The sequence below is a fragment of the Carettochelys insculpta genome, chromosome 15 (assembly GCF_033958435.1).
Source record: "Carettochelys insculpta isolate YL-2023 chromosome 15, ASM3395843v1, whole genome shotgun sequence".
Classification (NCBI taxonomy): domain Eukaryota; kingdom Metazoa; phylum Chordata; order Testudines; family Carettochelyidae; genus Carettochelys; species Carettochelys insculpta.
This window is the reverse complement of record NC_134151.1, coordinates 39,218,375-39,239,599: the sequence shown is the minus strand read 5'-3', so window position 1 is coordinate 39,239,599 and position 21,225 is coordinate 39,218,375. Positions and strand designations below refer to the sequence as shown.

Sequence of the window (21,225 nt, the reverse complement as noted above, 5' to 3'; positions counted from 1 at the left end):
GAGCACTCTAGCGCAGGGAGGTGGAGATGAGCTGCAGTGGCTGTGGTGCAGGGAGTGGCTGTTGTGCCTTGGAAGCTAGCAGTGCCCCATGGCTGTTGTCCAGCGGTCAACCAGTTTGAAGTTGGAAAAGCAACAGTGGGGGTGTTTTCTCCCAACTGTATAAGGCCAGATGGTGTATTCTGGTGCATGGGACTTTTGCTGTGGGTAGTGTGCAGGAAGTAGCTCGGAGAACTGGTGCAGTAGGTTTCCTGAACTCTAGTGGGGTGGTAGTTGGCACTCAGCCTATTCTGGGTTTATCTCACCTTGCACTGAGGACGTAAATGGAAGGAGCTGCTTTCCCTTGGTTATGCACGCACTAGTGACGCATGCCCAGTGCCTGCTGACCTCACTGTGGGCTGATCAGAGAAGCACTTTTGAGAATACAGGACAGTTCAAAAAGCTGCAAGTTGGGGCAGTCTTGCCAACCGACACGTTCTCCTTGGTAATATTGAAATGCCAGTTCTGGTTTTGAGAAACCCCTCCTGCTCCTGGCTCACGAAGACATACACTGGCCGCTTTGGCAGCACCAAAGATCCGTGGATCAGCTCAGCAGGTGCAAAACATTACATAATGTGCTTTGGGTAAGGACGGGTTGCTGACGCTCTTTATTCACTAGATTGGATTTCAGTGAGGCAAAGCACTGCATGTGGTGTACTATATAACATCTATGAGGCAAAGCAGGACAGGCTGCTGCTGTGGTGGAGAGGTGAGCTAAGCCATCACTGCTGAATTTGAACAGTCAGACACAAGGGCTGTTACAAGAGCTAGCTGAGGACCTGCACAACTGAGGGAGTCTTTAAAAGACCATTTTTACAGTCAGCCACAGTAGCGGTGTGTGTCCCTGTGCCTGGGGGAATAGTGTGCCTTGTGTGTATGAATTACAAGAATTCTTTAACGCAGCTGTAATGCTGGGTGTTAATTGATAAATGTTCCCCCGTCTCCAAAAATAGAATGTCCTTGTGAGCAAAGAATCAGGAAACAAAATTAAAGTGCGAACACCCGAGGTAAAAACACTTTAGCAACGCTAAGTTGGTGAGCCATACTGTAAACCCACAATTCGAAATCAGGCGTGCCATCTCAGCGGGGGGAAGACCTTTCACCGTGATTCTGCGAGCTACGTAGGCACGTGAAAACTCTAGCTTTCTGGTAGATGGTTCAAACATTTTAGTTGTATCTAATTCCTGTATAAAAGCAAGAACATTAAATAAATATTAGATCTTCTCAGCTCTAAGAACACGCTCTGACATTTTGGGGCAAGTTATTTAAGGGGCGCTGTGAGATTTCACATTTTAAATGCATATTCTTTCTCACTGACTCTGCAGAGAGAGAAACCCTTTGCTTGCACATGGCACGTCTGCTCCTCCCCATTGTACACCACTTTCTGCATCTCCCGGGGGTGGCTGCCCATAGAAATTTATCTCTCTGAGGTTCTATCTCAGCTCTGGGAGGGGAGTCGGGTCTACTGGCCGGAAGTGTGGGTGTAGGACAGACATAAGCATCAGAACAGCCGGACTGGGTCAGACCAAAGGTCCATCGAGCCCAGTATCCTGTCTGCCCGTAGTGGCCAGTGCCAGGTGCCCCAGAGGGAGTGAACCGAACAGGTGATCGTCAAGTGATCACCCCCCATCACCCATTCCCAGCCTCTGGCAAACAGAGGCCAGGGACATGCAGAACATGGTGTTGGCTACTAGCCAGTGAGGGACCATCCCCTCTGTGAATTGGTCCAGCTCTTCTTTGAATCCTGGTATCGTTTTGGCCTTCCGCACATCCCCTGGCAAAGCCTTCCTCGGGTCGGCTGTGAAGAAATGCTTGGTTTTACATCTGCCGTCTATTCTTGCGTTGACTCATAGTCCTTGTGTTATTGGAAGGAATAAATGACACTTCCTTATTCGCGGTTTGATAGACTGTCATCCCTGTCTTTTCAATCCCGTCTTGTATGGGACGTGTTCAATGCTCCTGACAATTTCTCTTGACCATCTTTGTCCTTTCCACGCCCAGTTTCTCTTTTTGCGATGGGCGGCCACACCTGCACACGGTATGGGAGGCGGGGTTTTGCACGGAGGCAGTGTGAGATTTTCTAGCTTACTCGCTAGCCCTTTCCTGATGAGTCCCAGCAGCCCGGTAGCTTCCTTGACTGGCACGGCCCTGGAGTGGATGTTTTCAGAGAACTCTCTGCAGGATCTCTCTCGATGTGTTCAGCTAATTTAACCTCATTGTTTTGTGTCTATAGCTGAGCTTATATTTTGCCATGTGCATTACTTTGCATTGATCAGCACTGAATTTACTCTGCCACTGTGTTGCCCAGGTTCCAGTTTTGGATTGAATGATCTTGAGTAATTTTGTATCGTCTACGAATTTTCCCGCCTCCCCATTTGCTCATTTTCCAGATCCTCGCTGAAGGTGTTGACCAGCCCTGGTTCCGGTACAGATCCCTTTCTCCATCCTCACTCTTTACTCCCCCGCTTTGCTGCTAGTGGTGTAACTCCGGGGGTCTGACGCGCTCAGGCCACGAGCCATCTGTGGGCCGGGAGCCTGTGGGGCATGTCCACAGTCGCATGCAGGATGCTGATGAGGGGCCTGCCAAGTTTGGCACATGGCTGGCTGGAGAAGCTGCTGGTCTGGGGCAGGACCAGGTTTGGTGTTGGCCTCCTTTGCCAGCTGGTACTCTGGGCAACGTGCCTTTGCTTGCACATGGCACAGCTGCTCATCCCCATTGTGTCCACTTTCTGCATCCTGGGTGCAGCTGTCCATAGACGTTTCTGTTTTGGGGGGCTGGTCCGTGGCTGTGCTGGCGCAGCGCCTTTCCCCACAGGCCGAGACAGTGGAGGACTTGTAGCCTGCTTGAGACAGGAGTGGGTCTGCGTACTTGTCTCTGGCATGGTTGGATGCACCGATCAGAGTGTGCTCGCCAAGAGGGGCAGGCGGGAGAAGAGGTATTTGAAGAGTGCGCGGAGGTGAGCGTCCAGTCTCTGTGACTCCTGAGCAGTGGAGTCCCAAACTCGGGCGAGAGTGGCACCACGGCACAGCTGCGGGTGGGCTGTTACGGTTGGCACAGCTAATGCAGTGTCTGTACTCATGCTTTGTCCAGCTAAGTAGGTCAGCCATGACTCTGCCTTGCTCAGGAGCAGGGGGGCGCTGTGTCACTCAGCGGGGTGCTTCTAGCAGAGCTGGGCATAGACGCATGCAAAGCTGACTTAGGCCAGGCTAATTCAGCGACCCAGAGCAGGCTGGCAGGCTGATGGGGAGCGTGCTGTACGCTTGTTCTTCACTCTGCATGGGTTCCAGATAGAGATCGTCGAGCCGTGCGAGTAAATGCCTGGTTGCACAGGCGGTGTCGAAGAGGCATTTGGTTTCTTTGGCCATGGGATTCTGTTTCGGGAACAAGGATTGCTGGGAAGAGACAGGATCCACCTAATGAAGAGAGGAAGGAGCATCTTTGCAGGCAGGCTGGCAAACCTAGTGGGGAGGGCTTTAAACTAGGTTTGTCGGGGGACGGTGAACCAAGCTTTGAAGTAAATGGGGAAGGAAGAAGGTATGACAAAGGAGGACCACTTGTTCGAATGGAGGAAGTAGGACAATCAGCTAATTATGTAAGGTGTTTGTACATGAATACAAGAATCCCCTCTGCTTGGTGCTGGTGAGGCCACATCTGGAGTATTATGTCCAGTTCCGGGCCCCGTTCGAGTGAGTTCAGCGGAGGGCAATGAAAATGATTAAGGGTCTGGAGCACATGACCTATGAGGAGAGGCTGAGGGACTTGGATTAATTTAGTTTGCAGAAGAGAAGACTGAGGGGCGATTTGATAGCAGCCTTCAACTTCCTGAAGGGGAGCTCTAAAGGGGATGGTGAGAAACCATTCTCAACAGTGACAGACAGCAGAATAAGGGGTAATGGTCTTCTGAAGTTACTGAAGGAGAGGAGTAGGTTGGATATTAGGAAAAACTACTTCCCCAGGAGCGTGGTGAAGCACTGGAAAGCATTATCAAGAGAGGTGGTGGAATCTCCATCCCTAGAGGATTCTAAATCCCAGCTTGACATAGTCATGGCTGGGATGATTTAGGTGGAGCTGATGCTGTTTTAGGCAGGGGGCAGGACTAGATGACCTTCTGAGGTCCCTTCCTGCCCTAAAATACTATGGTTCTGTGGTTCCCAGCGTGCCCCTGCCTGTCAGTGCTGGCTTGACCTCCTCTAGCATTCGTGAGGGAACACCTGGCTCTGCACTGAGTAAGGGGAGCAATGGGTCATTGGTGCACTTTTGTATGTGTTTCCATGTTGTTCTGAAGCCCAAAGATTCAAGAAGTTTCATCCCTTTTGCAAGAGGATGAGTTACGACAGGTTACTTTGCTTCCCCCCGTCGCCGTGCATGGGGGTGCATGAGGTGGGACTAGAACAGGGGCCAGGATGGAGCAGTGAATAGAGAGCACTGAGCAGGGAGTTGAGAGCCCTCGTCGTCTCTCGTCCCAGCTCTGGGGCTCTCTTGCATGGTGACTGGGCATGCAAAGTCCCCTGACTGTGCCCATGTCCCTGTCGAGGAGAGGACGTCGGGCCTGTTCAGAAGTTTGGTGAAGCTTTTGGAGAATGGGAGTCCTGCTGTCGGTTTTCTCCTTCAGCGGCCAGGCAAAGCCAGCTCTTGGGGGGTGGGAGGGAAGAGGGGGCTTTAACTCCACTGCCATCTTCCTGCTGGACCCTCGAGTCTACTGGGGGCTGCTCCGAGCAGCCCAGCTTTTGTGCAGCGTGCTCTGGCAGCGGAGAGGAACAAAGCTGCTCCCTGACCTGCCAGCTTTCCTTACAGTCGTGAGGAGTTCCACTCCACCTTGCAGGTGCAAAATTCACGCCTCCTGGAGAATTCTGGTTTTCCTGCAGCAAATGCATTCTGCCCAAGAAGCACTGCAGTTCCCCCTGTCGCCTAGCCGAGCTGCTGTTGGGCCAGAGCAGCCGTCTGTGCTCATGACAGCAGCCTGTGTCTGAGGCCAGGAGGCAGGGTGAGGCACAGAGCATCCCCGGCTGGCAGTCACAGACTAGGCTAGCTGGGGCAGCGGAGGGCCAGAGCAAGGAGCAGGGCCAGAAGCTGGTGGCATAGAATCATGGAATGCTAGGACTGGAAGGGACCTCGAGAGGCCATCAAGTCCGGCCCCCTGCCCTCATGGCAGGACCAAGTACTTTCTAGACCATCCCTGACAGACATTTATCTAACCTGTTCTTAGGTATCTCCAGAGATGTAGATTCCACAACCTCCCCAGACAATTTATTTCAGTGTTTGACCACCCTGACAGTTAGGAACTTTTTCCTAATGTCCAACCTAAACCTCCCTTGCTGCAGTTTAAGTCCATTGCCTCTTGTTCTCTCCTCAGAGGCCAAGAAGAACAAGTTTTCTCCCTCCTCCTTATGACTCCCTTTTAGATACCTGAAAAACCGCTATCATGTCCCCCCTCAATCTTCTCTTTTCCAAACTAAACAAGCCCAATTCTTTCAGCCTTTCTTCATAGGTCATGTTCTCTAGACCTTTGATCATTCTTGTCGCTCTTTTCTGGACCTTTTCCAATTTCTCCACATCTTTCTTGAACTGCGGTGCCCAGAACTGGACACAATACTCCAGCTGAGGCCTAACCAGCGCAGAGTAGAGCGGAAGAATGACTTCTCGTGTCTTGTTCACAACACACCTGTTAATGCATCCCAGAATCACGTTTGTTTCCTTTTTTTTTTTCCCCAACAGCATCACACTGCGGATTCATATTTAACTTGTGGTCCACTGTAACCCCTGGATCCCTTTTTGTCATACTCCTTCCTAGACAGTCGCTTCCCATTCTGTATGTGTGAAATAATATATTAGGTGAGCTTCCGTGGGACAAACCCATGAAAGCTCACCTAATGTGTTACTTTGTTAGTCGTTACAGTGCTACTTTACTGCTTTTTCGTTTTGATAGTATATAGACTAGCCCGGATTTCTCTCTGTATGTGTGAAACTGATTGTTCCTTCCCAAGTGGAGCACTTTGCATTTCTCTTTATTAAACTTCATCCTGTTTACTTCAGACCATTTCTCCAATTTGTCCAGATCATTTTGAATTCTGACCCCATCCTCCAAAGCAGTTGCAACCCCTCCCAGCTTGATATCATCTGCACACGTAATAAGCGCACTCTCTATGCCAATATCTAAATCGTTGATGAAGATATTGAACAGAACCGGTCCCAATACAGACCCCTGTGGAGCCCCACTAGTTATACTTTTCCAGCAGGATTGAGAACCATGAAGAACCACTCTCTGAGTATGGTTATCCGGCCAGTTTTGCACCCACCTTATAGTAGCCCCACTAAGTTGTAATTGCCTAGGTTATTGGTAAGAATATCATGCAAGACCGCATACCCATGTTGAGCTAGGGGCTGAGTGGGAGGGACTCCAGGGCCACACGGGGATGGAGGGTCTGGGGCTCCTGAGCAACATGGGGACAGGGCGAGTGTGCCTGACCATGTGGGAGAGGCTCAAGGTCGTCCAGGCTCTGCATGGGAGACTCTCCCCAGCTCCCAGAAAATCCTGCCCCCCGCCCCCAAACAGCCCTCTAGCTTATCTTCCAGGCTCCCCCTTCCCCCTCCCTCTGCTCCTCCATTCCCTGATGCCCCCCTGCTTGGGGGGGTGCGGGAGATGTGGCTCCATGGTGCAGAACTCAAGTCACTTCTTTTCATTACCAGTGCTCGTAAGGAACCTGCCTGTCCGAAAACATCCCCGAGCCCTTTCTTCGCATTGTCACTCAGGCCAGAGTAAGGGAGACGGGTGTGACAATACTGTCTTACGCTGACCAATAAAATAGGCAGACTTGTGAAACGTTGGGGCCAGCCTGGCCACCGTTGGGGTGAGGAATCCCTCCAGGAGGAGCTCTCGCACCTGCCATTTCTGGCGCTGCGCCGGATGCGCGCAGTGATAATGCTCAGCAGTTCCCCTGGCCTGTCCAGTGCTCCTGCTGTTACGAAAGGTGGAGATGACCTGTTCAGGAGAGCATTTTAGCGGAGGACGGCTTGAAGCAGCCGTCACTGGGAAGCCAGGACACGTGATGTGCGCCGTGTATGACTTCTTGCTGTGATCTCTTTCCTGCTCTTCTGTCTTGCAGCGCTTGTGCGGCATTTCTCGGCTCTCCTGTTCCGTGAGCGTAACTGTGTTGTTGGAAAACGATGGCTTTTGCCCCACGTCTAATTGACTACGAAAGCTGACAACTGGTTTTGCTGCTGTGGTTTCCTATTCTGGAGTGCCAAGGCCACCAGGTTGTCAGCATGATTCACCACAACATCTTGGTTTGTTCTGCATGAGTGGCAGCAAAGGGTGATGCTCGCAGGGCAGGCAGGGTGCTTGCTGGAGGGCTGGAGCTCAGACATAACCAGCTACGTTTGCAGATGAGCATTAACGAAAGGAGTCAAGTGGGCATTTGCTGCTCACTTGGGAGCTCAAGAAGGCAAAGCAGTTCTGGCACATGTTGCTGCTCCCGTGAATCCCTTCTGAGCTAATCAGCTGTGCGCAGGATTCGTAGTTCGGGGAGTGGGGCTGTATGCATGTGGCTCCCAGTAGCACTAAATCCACCCTGCTTTGCAGTGAGATCTGCTGCCCGGGAATGCTGCTTAAACCAGTAAAGCTGGTTGGCTGCTAAGGGGAACCCAGCCGGATGGAAACCAACGCTGCTTTCCTCCTCTCTTTGTTTCAGAGTGCAGGATGCCCAGGAAGAAGCCGCAGACGGACAGCCCTGCTGTTAAGGGCCCGGACAAGGAGCAGGAAGAGCAGAGGGGTCTGGCCAATGCCAGAAAGAAGCGGAGTTTTGTGGATGCTTTTATCGTTATATCTGACAGCGATGGAGAGGTCAGTGCTCAAAAAGCAGAACCCAGCACCCTTGCTGGTCCCTGCAGTGCATCCCTGCCACCTGCCGGGCCCGAGTGCCACAGCCTGCCCGGCTTGGGCCAGGCGGTGGTGCTTAGCCTTCTGGGCTCTGTGCCATTTCTTTACGAGCTGGCTGAGTGGTGGGTGCCGAGTTGTTTCGCTGGGATTCAGTAACCTACGAACCCGTCAAACCAGAACCGGAAATCTCATTTAAACCCTCTTTCCTCAGCCGCTTCACAGAACTTTTCCAAAGCTTTTCTTTCGCTGAAGTGTAACTAAATCTCAGGCAGGTGGTTCTGTGTTACGTGCAGGTAACTCTTCGAAGTACAGCTTGGATCAGATCGTGACTCTGAATTACAGAGGCGTAAGTGTAATCCACTCTCATCCTCCAGCCATCGGGGTAACTGCATTGATCAATGAAGTCTGCAGGATCCATTGCCTAGCGGGCTGAGCACAAGCCCTGGAAGGTCCGGGAGGCAGGACCTGGTTTCAGACGTATTGCCATTTGCGTGGGCTAAGGCCTTGCTTTTCTTTCTCTGGCAGTGAGTCTGAAGCCTGTGCGACTTTCAGAATTATACACTTTCAGGAGCATTTCCATTCACCAGCAGATTACAGCCCTTAACTCAAGTGCCCACCTCAAAAGCCTCAGCTTCGACAGCGGGCGCTGACCATGTGTGGCAGTAGCAGGACAAGCATGCTGTGGGGCACGTTAGCTGACCTCTTTCCCATTGGGAAATTCCCTCCGACAGGCATCTTCAGAAGATCTGGAAGCAGTAGGTCACTGGGGCTAAACCTTCAAGCTCTGCCATATGCTACGTTAAGTCCAGTTTTGCCCATTACTTTGGGGGCTGCTCATTTATTTGGGTTACTCTGGGGGGTGGGGGAGGTGGATAATTTTCTGTATGTTACTTGTGTTTTCATGTGGAGCTTTGCTTCTCCCCGATGCCAATTCCCTCCCGGTGGTGCTCGCTCCCCTTCCAGATCCCGGTTCCTCCTGCGACCTCACTTTCACTACAGACCACAGCAGGGTGACACTTGTGTGGGGTTTATTAAATACCACTCTTGGATTAGAGGGCAAGGATCCAGCACAGTCAGGCAGTAGAGGGCAAGGTTCCAATGGCGTTGATGGAGCATTTAGAGCCAGGCATCAGAACACTTGACGTGAGCAGCAGTCGGGGGTGTTTAAGTGAAATGACAATGGGTTAAGCAGGAGCACGAGGTTTGTTTATGGGAGAGCTGCTGGTTCCAGGGAGGAGTCCGAAGTTGTTCTGTTCAGGCTAGACGGTAGGAACCGATCATTCCTGGCGACGGGCAGAGCTCCTTTCGGGGAGCTCCGAATGCAATCGGGCGGCTTGGTATTTTCAACTCCTCCGGCAGAGGAGTTCTTACTAAAACTGGTCTGATAATTGCAGATTTGGGTGCCTTCAGCCATGGGTTCGTTAGCAGCTGGAGTAGAGAGTTCCCATCGGGCAATGCTCTCCTGCTTTTTGTGTCCCAGAATTCACTGCTGTTCTTGCCTTGGAATTGCTGTTCTCCTTTCTGTACGCTAATGCAGATGCTGTCCCGACTTGCATGTAAGTTAGCCTAGAGGAGTTTCTGGAGCAGTTTAGATGTGTCTTCCCTGCCTTTTCCTTGCTTTTTGTTAGTCTTTCGTCTGGTTGACGTTGAATCACAGAACCCTGGGGCTGGAAGGGACCTCAGGAGGTCATCTAGTCCAGCCCCCTGCTTCAAGCAGGATCAATCCCAACTAAGTCATCCCAGCCAGGTTCAAGCAGAGGGTGGGGAGGGAGGCATCTTTTATGCGTCAGCCAGGCTGGATGCTGTACTTTGGTTCTCCAGGAGCACAGCTGGTAGGTAACTGATAGGGGAAGAAGAAACCCACTGCTGTCAGAAAAGTTGATGTACATAAAAGCTCAGGACCTGTCATTGTCCATAACAATTCACCTTAACATGCACATGACTCGTCCCCTCACTGGCCAACAGCTTTTAAAACATGACCCCGAGTCTGTGAACAAGACCAGGAAATCATACCACGCCAGTGCCTTAGAATTGTTTGAGGGGGGATAACGTACGGGGCCAGGAATGATCCAGGGGCTGTCGTGTACCTGCATGTCCAGCTACGCCTACGCTGTGCGATAAATTCAAAGTGAAGGCAGTTAGCCCAATTGTTCCAAGCGACTGTCTTCACTGTAAACGCCATTGGCTCAGTTTAGGGAGCGCTGATGCCGACAGCATTACATCGTAGGAGCCGGGTGGGTGTCGCGTCTAGCTCATATTTAACAGTTCAGATGCAGGCTGATGTGGAAGCGCCATGTCTTTTGAATCGAAAGCACTAGCCTCCAGAGGCTGACGTGTGCCTCTGCACCCAGCACCCAGCTCCAGCAAGCCAGGCGCAGCAGCGCTGCTCAGTTTCCCAGCTCCCCCAGCTGCAGGAGCCCGGGACCCAGGCAGCAGGGTGAGCGCTGCCAGCGCTGGGGGTGCAGCAGAGCCTGGCGGGAGGGTGCAGAGTGTAGGGCTGAGGGACCTGTGGGACAGGTTCCCACAAGGCGCTGCTGCAAGTGTCAGTTTCTGGCCGTTCAGTGTGGCGGCACTAATTGCACGTTGTGTGGGCTTTGGGGGAAGTGAGGAGACTCAGAACTGAATCTGAAACCCAGAGTTATAAAATTGAATTTAGTAAAGTCTGTTTTAGCTGGTAGTGTAGACGTAGCCTCAGAAAACCTTTGATAAAGTCCCTCGCCCAAAGTTCTTAAGCATAGTAGGCAGGATAAGGGGGAAGGCGAGAGAGCATCTGAGAGATTTGGGCTTATTTAGTTTGCAGAAGAGAAGACGGGTGATTTGATAGCAGCCTTTAACTTCCTGAAGGGGAGCTCTAGAGAGAAGGGTGAGAAACTTCTCAGTGGTGTCAGATGGCAGAACAAGGAGCAATGGGCTGAAGTTGAAGAGGGAGAGGTGTGGGTTAGATATTAGGAAAAACTTCTTCACCAGGCGGGTGGTGAAGCACTGGAATGTGTTGCCTAGAGAGGTGGTGGATTCTCCATCCCTTGAGGTTTTTAAGTCCCAGCTGGACAAGGTCCTGGCTGGGATGACTTAGTTGGGTTGATCCTGCTGTGGGCAGGGGGCTGGACTCAATGGCCTCCTGAGGTCCCTTCCAGCCCTGGTATTCTGGGATTCTAGGATTTTCCCAGGGCCTGAGGGAAGGCTGACTGGTCTATAGTTCCCTGGATTGTCCTCCTTTCATTTTCTTAAGGATGGGCACTACACGTGCCTTTTTTTCCAGTCATGGTTAATTGTGGCTTTAATCACACAAACCCCAGCAGTGGGCACTCTGCCGGTCAGAGGGGGGCATTGGATTCTCCCGAGCAGCTGCACAGACACCCAGTGTAGGGGAGCACTGCTTGTGTATGGACACTGGTAGAACCTAGGGGCATGCTGCCCGGGGTGACTGAGCACCTGAAGCGAGAGACAGTTGTGGGACTCTGACGTCCTGGCCTGCTGAGTTAGAGCCCTTCCCAGTCATTTGGAGCTGTCTCCCTTTAGCGGGCGTGCAATGTGCCTGGGGACAAACCGGGTTATTTCCCAAATCACGCTCGGGAGCTGGGTGAGTGCCGCAGGCCAGGGACCTTGGAGATGGCCGTGTCAGTTACACGAAGGAAGGGGAGGACAGATTCGAGACCCAGCTGCTGGTGCAGCCAGGCCTCCAGAGACGGGCTGATGGTGTCCAGAGCCTACCGGGACGAGACAGGCCTCAGTGGAAGCAGGAAGGGGAGAGACGCTCCTAGGTACAGAAGTGGCCGCCCTTAGTTGGCGGGCTCAAGCTTCTGCATGGAGGATGAGACGAGAGCTTTCACTTCACTGCATCCAGGGGTACTCCTCACATCCCACAAGAAAGACTGATTGTGACGTGGCCTTACTGACTTCACCCCGTTCCCCTGTGCTAGGGCCTGTCAGCATGTTAGCATGGGGCTGCTCTCCCCGGCCTTGGCAAGGGCGCACGTCACTTCAGAGGCGCAGGCCAGGCCATGGCGAACAAGCACAGGGCGAGGGAGAGTCAGAGCACGGACGGGGGCACTTCTGGCTGGCTGTGCTTACTGGGAGAGGTCTGGGGCTGCTTCACCAAGCGAAAGGTTGAAAGCCCCATCTGGTGGGGCACGGCGCGCTGTCCGGGTCAGAATGCTAGGCACCGTGCTGAAGGGAACGGGCCTCCCTTGCTGGCATCCTGGGTGTGAGGAATTAGCTTCTACATCTAAAGATTTTCCCAGGGCCCGGCAAGCACAAGCGGCGCACTGCGTTGCAGTGATGGCCCTGCAGTCTGGTGTTTCTTTCCGCCCCTGTCTGCAGTGTGGCTTGTGGCGCACGATGCGTCTCCCGTTGCTGTTGCAGTGGTTACAGCGGGCTCCTCGAATCATGTTTGCAATTCAGATGTCACTGAAGGGGTCCTCAGAGTCAGTGTTTGTGTCCTGGGGGTGGGGGCAGCACTGTGACTGCGGGGGCAGCATTTGTGACTTTGTGTTGCTCCGTTGCAGCAGGAGGCACACGAGGAGAATGGAGCCCAGAAGAAGAGAACCAAGCAGCAGCTGGACAGAGTGAAGTTTGCTGCTAAAAGAAGAATTGCACGTAAGTCTCCGGTGGGCTGGGTGGAGCGGGAGAGAGACTGGCAGCCGAGCAGCTTTCAGCCTGGGCTGCAGGGGGGTTCAGAGGTGCTGTGATGTAGTGGGAGATACCTGTGTGTGTGGGGGGGACTCCTGCTGAGGGTAACCTGGCAACCAGTTGACACCTCTGGGCTGCAGACAAAGGGGGAGGTGGAGCCTGTGGGGTTTGAATTGGAACTGGGAGTTGGAAGCAGTGAGTCCGGGCTGGGAGAGAGTGAGACCAAGGAGGGGGCAAGGCCCCAGCTCTGGGGGCCCCTCGGGGCCTCCTCTCCCCAGCATGGATGGGACTGGCTGTCTCTGCCTGCTGCACTGACTCCTCTGTACCACGCTGTGCCCTGCCGGCTAATAAACCCGCTGTTCTCCTGCTGAGTGAGAGTCACTCCTGCCTGTGGACGGGGTGCAGAGCTTGGGGACCCCTGAACTCCCATTACAGGTGCACAGGGTGACTCGCAGCCCAATACTGAAGGTCACCCTTCCTGAACGAGCTCCTGTCGGTTGTGTGTTCCCCAGGGTTAGAGAGCACATGCCAGTGCCCTCCCTCTGTGCGCGAGCCAGCGAGCGCCTCTCACATCCAATCGCTGTGTCCAGCAGCCTGGAGTCAGGCTGTTGCCCGCTGGGGCGGCTGGGCAGGTTCTGTCTCAGCCTGGAAGGCTGTGGCAGGCAGTGGTCCGAGAAGGGATCGCAGGGAGTCGCACGTTTTAAGAGCACTGCCTGCAGCAGGCGCAGGGGGGACATCTCTCACGCTGCTCCTGCTGCCTCCCCCAGGGCTGATTTGAATGAACTGTGCTTCACATTTGCATGGTGCCATTGCCTGGTGCTTAGCAGGGGCAAAGCCAGGGCACTTCCCCGTGGCAGACGGGATAACAGTGTGAGGCTGAGAGGGATCATGAGAGCAGCTTTCAAGTACCTGAAAGTTGTTACGAGGAGGGAGAAAAATCATTCTCCTTGGCTGCTGAGGGGAGGACAAGGAGCAATGGGCCTAAGCTGCAGCAAGGGGGGGTTTAGGTTGTGTGATGGGGTTCAGGGGTCCCCCTGCACTGCACCCCGTCCACTGGCAGGAGTGACTCTCACTCAGCAGGTACAACAGGAGGTTTATTAGGCAACAGATGCCCAGTTTCTCAAAGAAGCGACAGTACAGCAGTCAGAGACAGTCCTTCCAACCCGTCCTGGGGAGAGGAGCCCGAGGGGTGCCCCTCTGGGGTGTAGCTTCCTCCTCGCCAGGCTGGCTGCCTTCCAGCTCCCTCTTCCCTCCAGCCTGTAACCGCCCCCGATTCAAAAACATCTTGGCTCCACCCTCCCCTTTGTTCAGGGCAGAGGTGTTACCTGCCAGCCTAGGTTGTAGCCCGAGGGTCATCCTTAGCCACTGGGAGCTGCTCTGCTTAGCTGCGTCTACACGTGCACGCTACTTCGAAGTAGCGGCACCAACTTCGAAATAGCGCCCGTCGCGTCTACACACGTCGGGCGCTATTTCGAAGTTAACTTCGACGTTAGGCGGCGAGACGTCGAAGTCGCTAACCTCATGAGGAGATAGGAATAGCGCCCTACTTCGACGTTCAACGTCGAAGTAGGGACCGTGTAGACGATCCGCGTCCTGCAACGTCGAAATTGCTGGGTCCTCCATGGCGGCCATCAGCTGGGGGGTTGAGAGATGCTCTCTCTCCAGCCCCTGCGGGGCTCTATGGTCACCGTGGGCAGCAGCCCTTAGCCCAGGGCTTCTGGCTGCTTCTGCGGCAGCTGGGGATCTATGCTGCAGGCACAGGGTCTGCAACCAGTTGTCAGCTCTGTGTATCTTGTGTTGTTTAGTGCAAGTGTGTCTGGGAGGGGCCCTTTAAGGGAGCGGCTGGCTGTTGAGTCCGCCCTGTGACCCTGTCTGCAGCTGTGCCTGGCATCCCTATTTCGATGTGAGCTACTTTGACGTGTAGACGTTGCCTCGCAGCGCCTATTTCGATGTTGGGCTGAGCAACGTCGAAGTTGAACATCGACGTTGCCGGCCCTGGAGGACGTGTAGACGTTATTCATCGAAATAAGCTATTTCGATGTTGGCTGCACGTGTAGACGTAGCCCTTGTCTCCCACATCCAGCCTGAGTCACACATGCACCCCTCCCCCGCACTCCATCACAGGTTGGAAGCGAGGAAACGCTTCCCACTGTCAGGTCAGGGGGGTTAAACAGGAATACGTTACCTGGGGAGGTTGTGGGATCTCAGGGTGGTCGCACACATGAATACGTTACCTGGGGAGGCTGTGGGATCTCAGGGTGGTTACACAGGAATACGTTACCTGGGGAGGCTGTGGGATCTCAGGCTGGTCACACACAGGAATACGTTACCTGGGGAGGCTGTGGGATCTCAGGGTGGTCGCACACATGAATACGTTACCTGGGGAGGCTGTGGGATCTCAGGGTGGTCACACACACAGGAATACGTTACCTGGGGAGGCTGTGGGATCTCAGGCTGGTCACACACAGGAATACGTTACCTGGGGAGGCTGTGGGATCTCAGGGTGGTCGCACACATGAATACGTTACCTGGGGAGGCTGTGGGATCTCAGGGTGGTCACACACACAGGAATACATTACCTGGGGAGGCTGTGGGATCTCAGGGTGGTCGCACACAGGAATACGTTACCTGGGGAGGCTGTGGGATCTCAGGGTGGTCACACACACAGGAATACGTTACCTGGGGAGGCTGTGGGATCTCAGGCTGGTCACACACAGGAATACGTTACCTGGGGAGGCTGTGGGATCTCAGGGTGGTCGCACACATGAATACGTTACCTGGGGAGGCTGTGGGATCTCAGGGTGGTCACACACACAGGAATACATTACCTGGGGAGGCTGTGGGATCTCAGGGTGGTCGCACACAGGAATACGTTACCTGGGGAGGCTGTGGGATCTCAGGGTGGTCACACACACAGGAATACGTTACCTGGGGAGGCTGTGGGATCTCAGGGTGGTCGCACACATGAATACGTTACCTGGGGAGGCTGTGGGATCTCAGGGTGGTCACACACAGGAATACGTTACCTGGGGAGGCTGTGGGATCTCAGGCTGGTCACACACAGGAATACGTTACCTGGGGAGGCTGTGGGATCTCAGGGTGGTCACACAGGAATACGTTACCTGGGGAGGCTGTGGGATCTCAGGCTGGTCACACACATGAATACGTTACCTGGGGAGGCTGTGGGATCTCAGGGTGGTTACACAGGAATACGTTACCTGGGGAGGCTGTGGGATCTCAGGGTGGTTACACAGGAATACATTACCTGGGGAGGCTGTGGGATCTCAGGGTGGTCACACACACATGAATACGTTACCTGGGGAGGCTGTGGGATCTCAGGGTGGTCGCACACATGAATACGTTACCTGGGGAGGCTGTGGGATCTCAGGCTGGTCACACACAGGAATACGTTACCTGGGGAGGCTGTGGGATCTCAGGCTGGTCACACACAGGAATACGTTACCTGGGGAGGCTGTGGGATCTCAGGGTGGTCACACAGGAATACGTTACCTGGGGAGGCTGTGGGATCTCAGGCTGGTCACACACATGAATACGTTACCTGGGGAGGCTGTGGGATCTCAGGGTGGTTACACAGGAATACGTTACCTGGGGAGGCTGTGGGATCTCAGGGTGGTTACACATGAATACGTTACCTGGGGAGGCTGTGGGATCTCAGGGTGGTCACACACACAGGAATACGTTACCTGGGGAGGCTGTGGGATCTCAGGGTGGTCGCACACAGGAATACATTACCTGGGGAGGCTGTGGGATCTCAGGCTGGTCACACACACATGAATACGTTACCTGGGGAGGCTGTGGGATCTCAGGCTGGTCACACACAGGAATACGTTATCTGGGGAGGCTATGGGATCTCAGGGTGGTCGCACACACATGAGTACGTTACCTGGGGAGGCTGTGGGATCCCAGGGTGGTCGCACACAGGAATACGTTACCTGGGGAGGCTGTGGGATCTCAGGGTGGTCATACACAGGAATACGTTACCTGGGGAGGCTGTGGGATCCCAGGGTGGTTGCACACAGGAATACGTTACCTGGGGAGGCTGTGGGATCTCAGGGTGGTCATACACAGGAATACGTTACCTGGGGAGGCTGTGGGATCTCAGGGTGGTCTCACACATGAATACGTTACCTGGGGAGGCTGTGGGATCTCAGGGTGGTCACACAGGAATACGTTACCTGGGGAGGCTGTGGGATCTCAGGGTGGTTACACAGGAATACGTTACCTGGGGAGGCTGTGGGATCTCAGGGTGGTTACACATGAATACGTTACCTGGGGAGGCTGTGGGATCTCAGTGTGGTCACACACACAGGAATACGTTACCTGGGGAGACTGTGGGATCTCAGGGTGGTTACACAGGAATACGTTACCTGGGGAGGCTGTGGGATCTCAGGGTGGTCACACACAGGAATACGTTACCTGGGGAGGCTGTGGGATCTCAGGGTGGTCACACAGGAATACGTTACCTGGGGAGGCTGTGGGATCTCAGGGTGGTCATACACAGGAATACGTTACCTGGGGAGGCTGTGGGATCTCAGGGTGGTCATACACAGGAATACGTTACCTGGGGAGGCTGTGGGATTTCAGGGTGGTTACACAGGAATACGTTACCTGGGGAGGCTGTGGGATCTCAGGGTGGTCGCACATGAATACGTTACCTGGGGAGGCTGTGGGATCTCAGGGTGGTCACACATGAATACGTTACCTGGGGAGGCTGTGGGATCTCAGGGTGGTCGCACATGAATACGTTACCTGGGGAGGCTGTGGGATCTCAGGGTGGTTACACATGAATACGTTACCTGGGGAGGCTGTGGGATCTCAGGGTGGTTACACAGGAATACGTTACCTGGGGAGGCTGTGGGATCTCAGGGTGGTCGCACACATGAATACGTTACCTGGGGAGGCTGTGGGATCTCAGGGTGGTCACACACACAGGAATACGTTACCTGGGGAGGCTGTGGGATCTCAGGGTGGTCACACACACAGGAATACGTTACCTGGGGAGGCTGTGGGATCTCAGGGTGGTCGCACACATGAATACGTTACCTGGGGAGGCTGTGGGATCTCAGGGTGGTCACACACACAGGAATACGTTACCTGGGGAGGCTGTGGGATCTCAGGGTGGTCACACACACATGAATACGTTACCTGGGGAGGCTGTGGGATCTCAGGGTGGTCACACACACAGGAATACGTTACCTGGGGAGGCTGTGGGATCTCAGGGTGGTCGCACACAGGAATACGTTACCTGGGGAGGCTGTGGGATCTCAGGGTGGTTACACAGGAATACGTTACCTGGGGAGGCTGTGGGATCTCAGGGTGGTCACACACACATGAATACGTTACCTGGGGAGGCTGTGGGATCCCAGGGTGGTCGCACACAGGAATACGTTACCTGGGGAGGCTGTGGGATCTCAGGGTGGTCATACACATGAATACGTTACCTGGGGAGGCTGTGGGATCCCAGGGTGGTCACACAGGAATACGTTACCTGGGGAGGCTGTGGGATCTCAGGGTGGTCGCACACACAGGAATACGTTACCTGGGGAGGCTGTGGGATCCCAGGGTGGTCACACAGGAATACGTTACCTGGGGAGGCTGTGGGATCCCAGGGTGGTCGCACACAGGAATACGTTCCCTGGGGAGGCTGTGGGATCCCAGGGTGGTCGCACACAGGAATACGTTACCTGGGGAGGCTGTGGGGTCTGCTCAGAGCAGGTCAGGCACACACCTCTCGGGGATGGGCTAGGCGGTGCTTTGTCCCATGGCGAGTGCTGGGGACTGGACCTGATGACCTAACTCTGTGTCTCCCAAGTGGGGTTCTGCGAGGGGGAATAAGGGTTCCACGAGGAAATCCCATCCAAGAGCTGGCTCCTGGCCCAGCTTCCGCCGAAACAGCAGAACTCTCTTGAATTGGTTTAACAGCCGGCAGGGTGGCAGGAGGTTAGTTCCATTTCCCAGTGGTGGCAGGGCAGGGAGCCGCAGAGAGCCCCTCGCTCGCACTGCTAACTGGGCATGGTGCGGCTCACCCCCGCCAGTGGAACACCCCCATGCCAACCTGCCTTCTGCTGGGTGCACGTGGCTGCCCAGCGTAGGCGTCCCAGGCAGCGCCCTGGATGGATTAGTCCCAGGGGTTGGTTTGGGGATGAGGGGGTAAGCCTGGGTGGGGTTGTGGGATGGGGGTAAAGCATGAGGTGGAGGGCAGATTTGGGGGGCTGAGGCAGGTAAAGTCTGGAGATGGAGGGGCAGGTTTGGGAACCGAGGGGGGTAGAACCTGGGAATGGGGTTCCTCAGAATTCTTCCATGTTTGAAAGGTTTCCATGGCCAAATAAAGTCGGGGAACACTGCGCTGTGCGATTCTCTGAGGTCGGGGGAGGGAGTGCTTAGGTTTCCTTACGTGGCCATGAGAGTTGTGTTAAAATGCAAGGGGACCCAAGCCTGTCCGTCAAGTACAAGCCTGGGTCAGGTAGCTGCAATCCATGTGTTACACGAAGGGGGCACTCTGAACCACTGCTGTGCATGAGGCCCTTCTGGCTCCCCAGCCACTGTGCTATGGGCCCGACCTTTGCAGTTTTGCTGGATTTCTGTATCCCCAGACTTGGTCCTGCCCTCTCCTCTGTGGAGGTGGAAGGCCAGGTCCTCCATGTGAAGCAGCTGGACTGGGGCAGCTGCATAAGGCTCACTTGACTCACACCCTTGTACTATGTGTGGAGCACAGGGTCATCCACAAGTCTCCTCCACCTCACTCTGTCTTGACAAAACTTCTCGCCGACTCCAGCAGTGCCCCAGTCGTTGTCCTGCACTCTCAGCAGACTTCTCCACGTTGTCCGAGGTCATCGTCTTTTGTGTTTTCCTTGTGGGTTCCATTGGAGAGCTTAATGCACTATGTTGGATGATGGTTTTCTGCCTAGCCATCCCCACTATCTTCTCTTGATTTCAGCGTTAATTGGTTCTTGTCCTGCTCTGTTCCAAAGCTCCTCATTCGTGATGAAGTTTTGCCATTTGATGGGGAGGATGTACCTCAGGCGTCTGTTTATGAATGTCTGTAGCCTGTGATTTGAAAACTTTTTAATACGCCAGGTCTCACATCCATACAGGAGCGCACACTGCACATTTGAGCTGAAGATCCTCAGTTTTGTCTTTGCAGATATTATTTGTGAACTCCCTAAGGGATGAAGAGTCTTGAATACAGCTGTTGCTTTCCCTGTTCTGGCATTGATATCCTGGTCTGTTCTTCCATCTCTGCCCATAACACTCTCCAAGTAGGTGAACTGCTCCACAACTTCCAGGTCATCCCCTCCTAGTGTGATGGTGGTGGTGTTGGACTGGTTGATCGTCATTGTCTTGGTCTTTTCCTTGTTAATGCTCAGTCCAGTCACTGAGGCAGTTTTGTCTAGTGGTGTGACCTTTTCTTCTATGCTTTCGTGTTGGTGTGAAAGGAGGGTGACACCGTCAGCAAAATCAATGTCCTCGAGCTATTTGAAAAGTGCCCGTTGAACACCTCTTTGATGGCCATCTGTTGTCCTGTTCATAGTACAGTCCATTGTAATCAAGAACAGGAAAGGTGACAATAGGCATGTGTTCTTCTTCGAGTGTCCCCGTGGGTGCTCCACAATAGGTGTCGGGCTCGCCCGGCGCCGCAGATCGGATCTTCCAAGCAGTTTCTGCCGGACCGCGCATGCGCCGGCGCGCGCCGCTCCCTTGCGCGCTCCTGGCCATGTGCGCGATCCGGTCCCCGCCAGTTCCTCTTAACCGCCGTCGGCTGCAGACGGAATCCGAACTAGGCTAAGGCCAAGTAGCGTATTCAATGACTTTAACTGTTTTTCTTTAAAGTTTTTTTCAAGTACTTAGGCTACTGCAAGTTAGCCGGTTGTTATTTTTCAAAAAAACAACAAACAAACTACAAGCGGGACAGCTTCAATCCAGTCCCAGTAACAAGCGCCGGAGGCCAGGAGCATAGGGCCATCAGCCCTCCTGCTGCGGCAGGCCATTGGAAGGGGAAAACAGCACAGAGAAGGTGCTAAGTACCCGTTTAACAACTGAAAGACTCACCAACAATGTCCTCTTCAGGATTTAAAAAATGTGAGTCCTGCCGAGAGGCGATGCCAGCGTCTGATGGGCACAGTCTATGCATAAGGTGCCTTGGGGAGTCCCATGTTGCACAGAAATGCTCCTTCTGTGCTAAATTAACAGCCAGAGCAAGGAGAGACAGGGAGATGCGGCTTAAAATGCTGCTTTTCGACAAGGCCCTCCAGCCAGACGTGCCGGAGCGGCCGCAGCAGGAGGGACCCTCCGGGGCCCATAAAAGGAAAGCTGCCTCCCTCACCCCATCAGCGCAAAAACGGAGGAAAGTCTCCCCAGCCCGATCCCTGCCGGCAGCAACAGCGAGCGGGACGGGAGGAGCGAGCAGCCCCCAGCCGCAGCAACAGCTGATCGGCGGCGGCACGGAGAGCCACGTGGAAGCGGCTCAGCCTCCGATAATCAGCCAGCCGCCCTGCACCGCAGGCAGGGCGGCGGCTAAACAAGCGCCGGTACCGGCGGCACCGCAGGCAGCGGCACCAACCCCCGGGGAACCGGCGGTGCAGAGAGCGCAGGCACGCAGCCTGCAGGCACCGGAGGACACCGCACGCCCCTCTCCGCACAGGGCTGTGGAGTTGCTTTCTCA

General features: G+C 54.3%; 1 protein-coding gene across 10 annotated transcripts in view; it reads left to right on the top strand.

Annotated features, from left to right (window-relative positions):
* UIMC1 (ubiquitin interaction motif containing 1) overlaps positions 1-21,225 on the top strand; it is an 87,052-nt gene that overhangs the window by 8,192 nt on the left and 57,635 nt on the right. For 7 of the 10 annotated variants that reach the window (XM_075009804.1, XM_075009801.1, XM_075009809.1 and 4 more), the window contains exons 2-4: positions 7,141-7,291; positions 7,726-7,877; positions 12,419-12,509. In XM_075009804.1, the coding sequence (XP_074865905.1) occupies positions 7,734-7,877; positions 12,419-12,509 (235 nt within the window). In that variant the 5' untranslated portion in view covers positions 7,141-7,291; positions 7,726-7,733. Of the gene's footprint in view, positions 1-7,140; positions 7,322-7,725; positions 7,878-9,439; positions 9,470-12,418; positions 12,510-21,225 lie in introns of those variants that run through there. The other 3 variants (XM_075009803.1, XM_075009802.1, XM_075009806.1) reach the window with 3 other exon arrangements.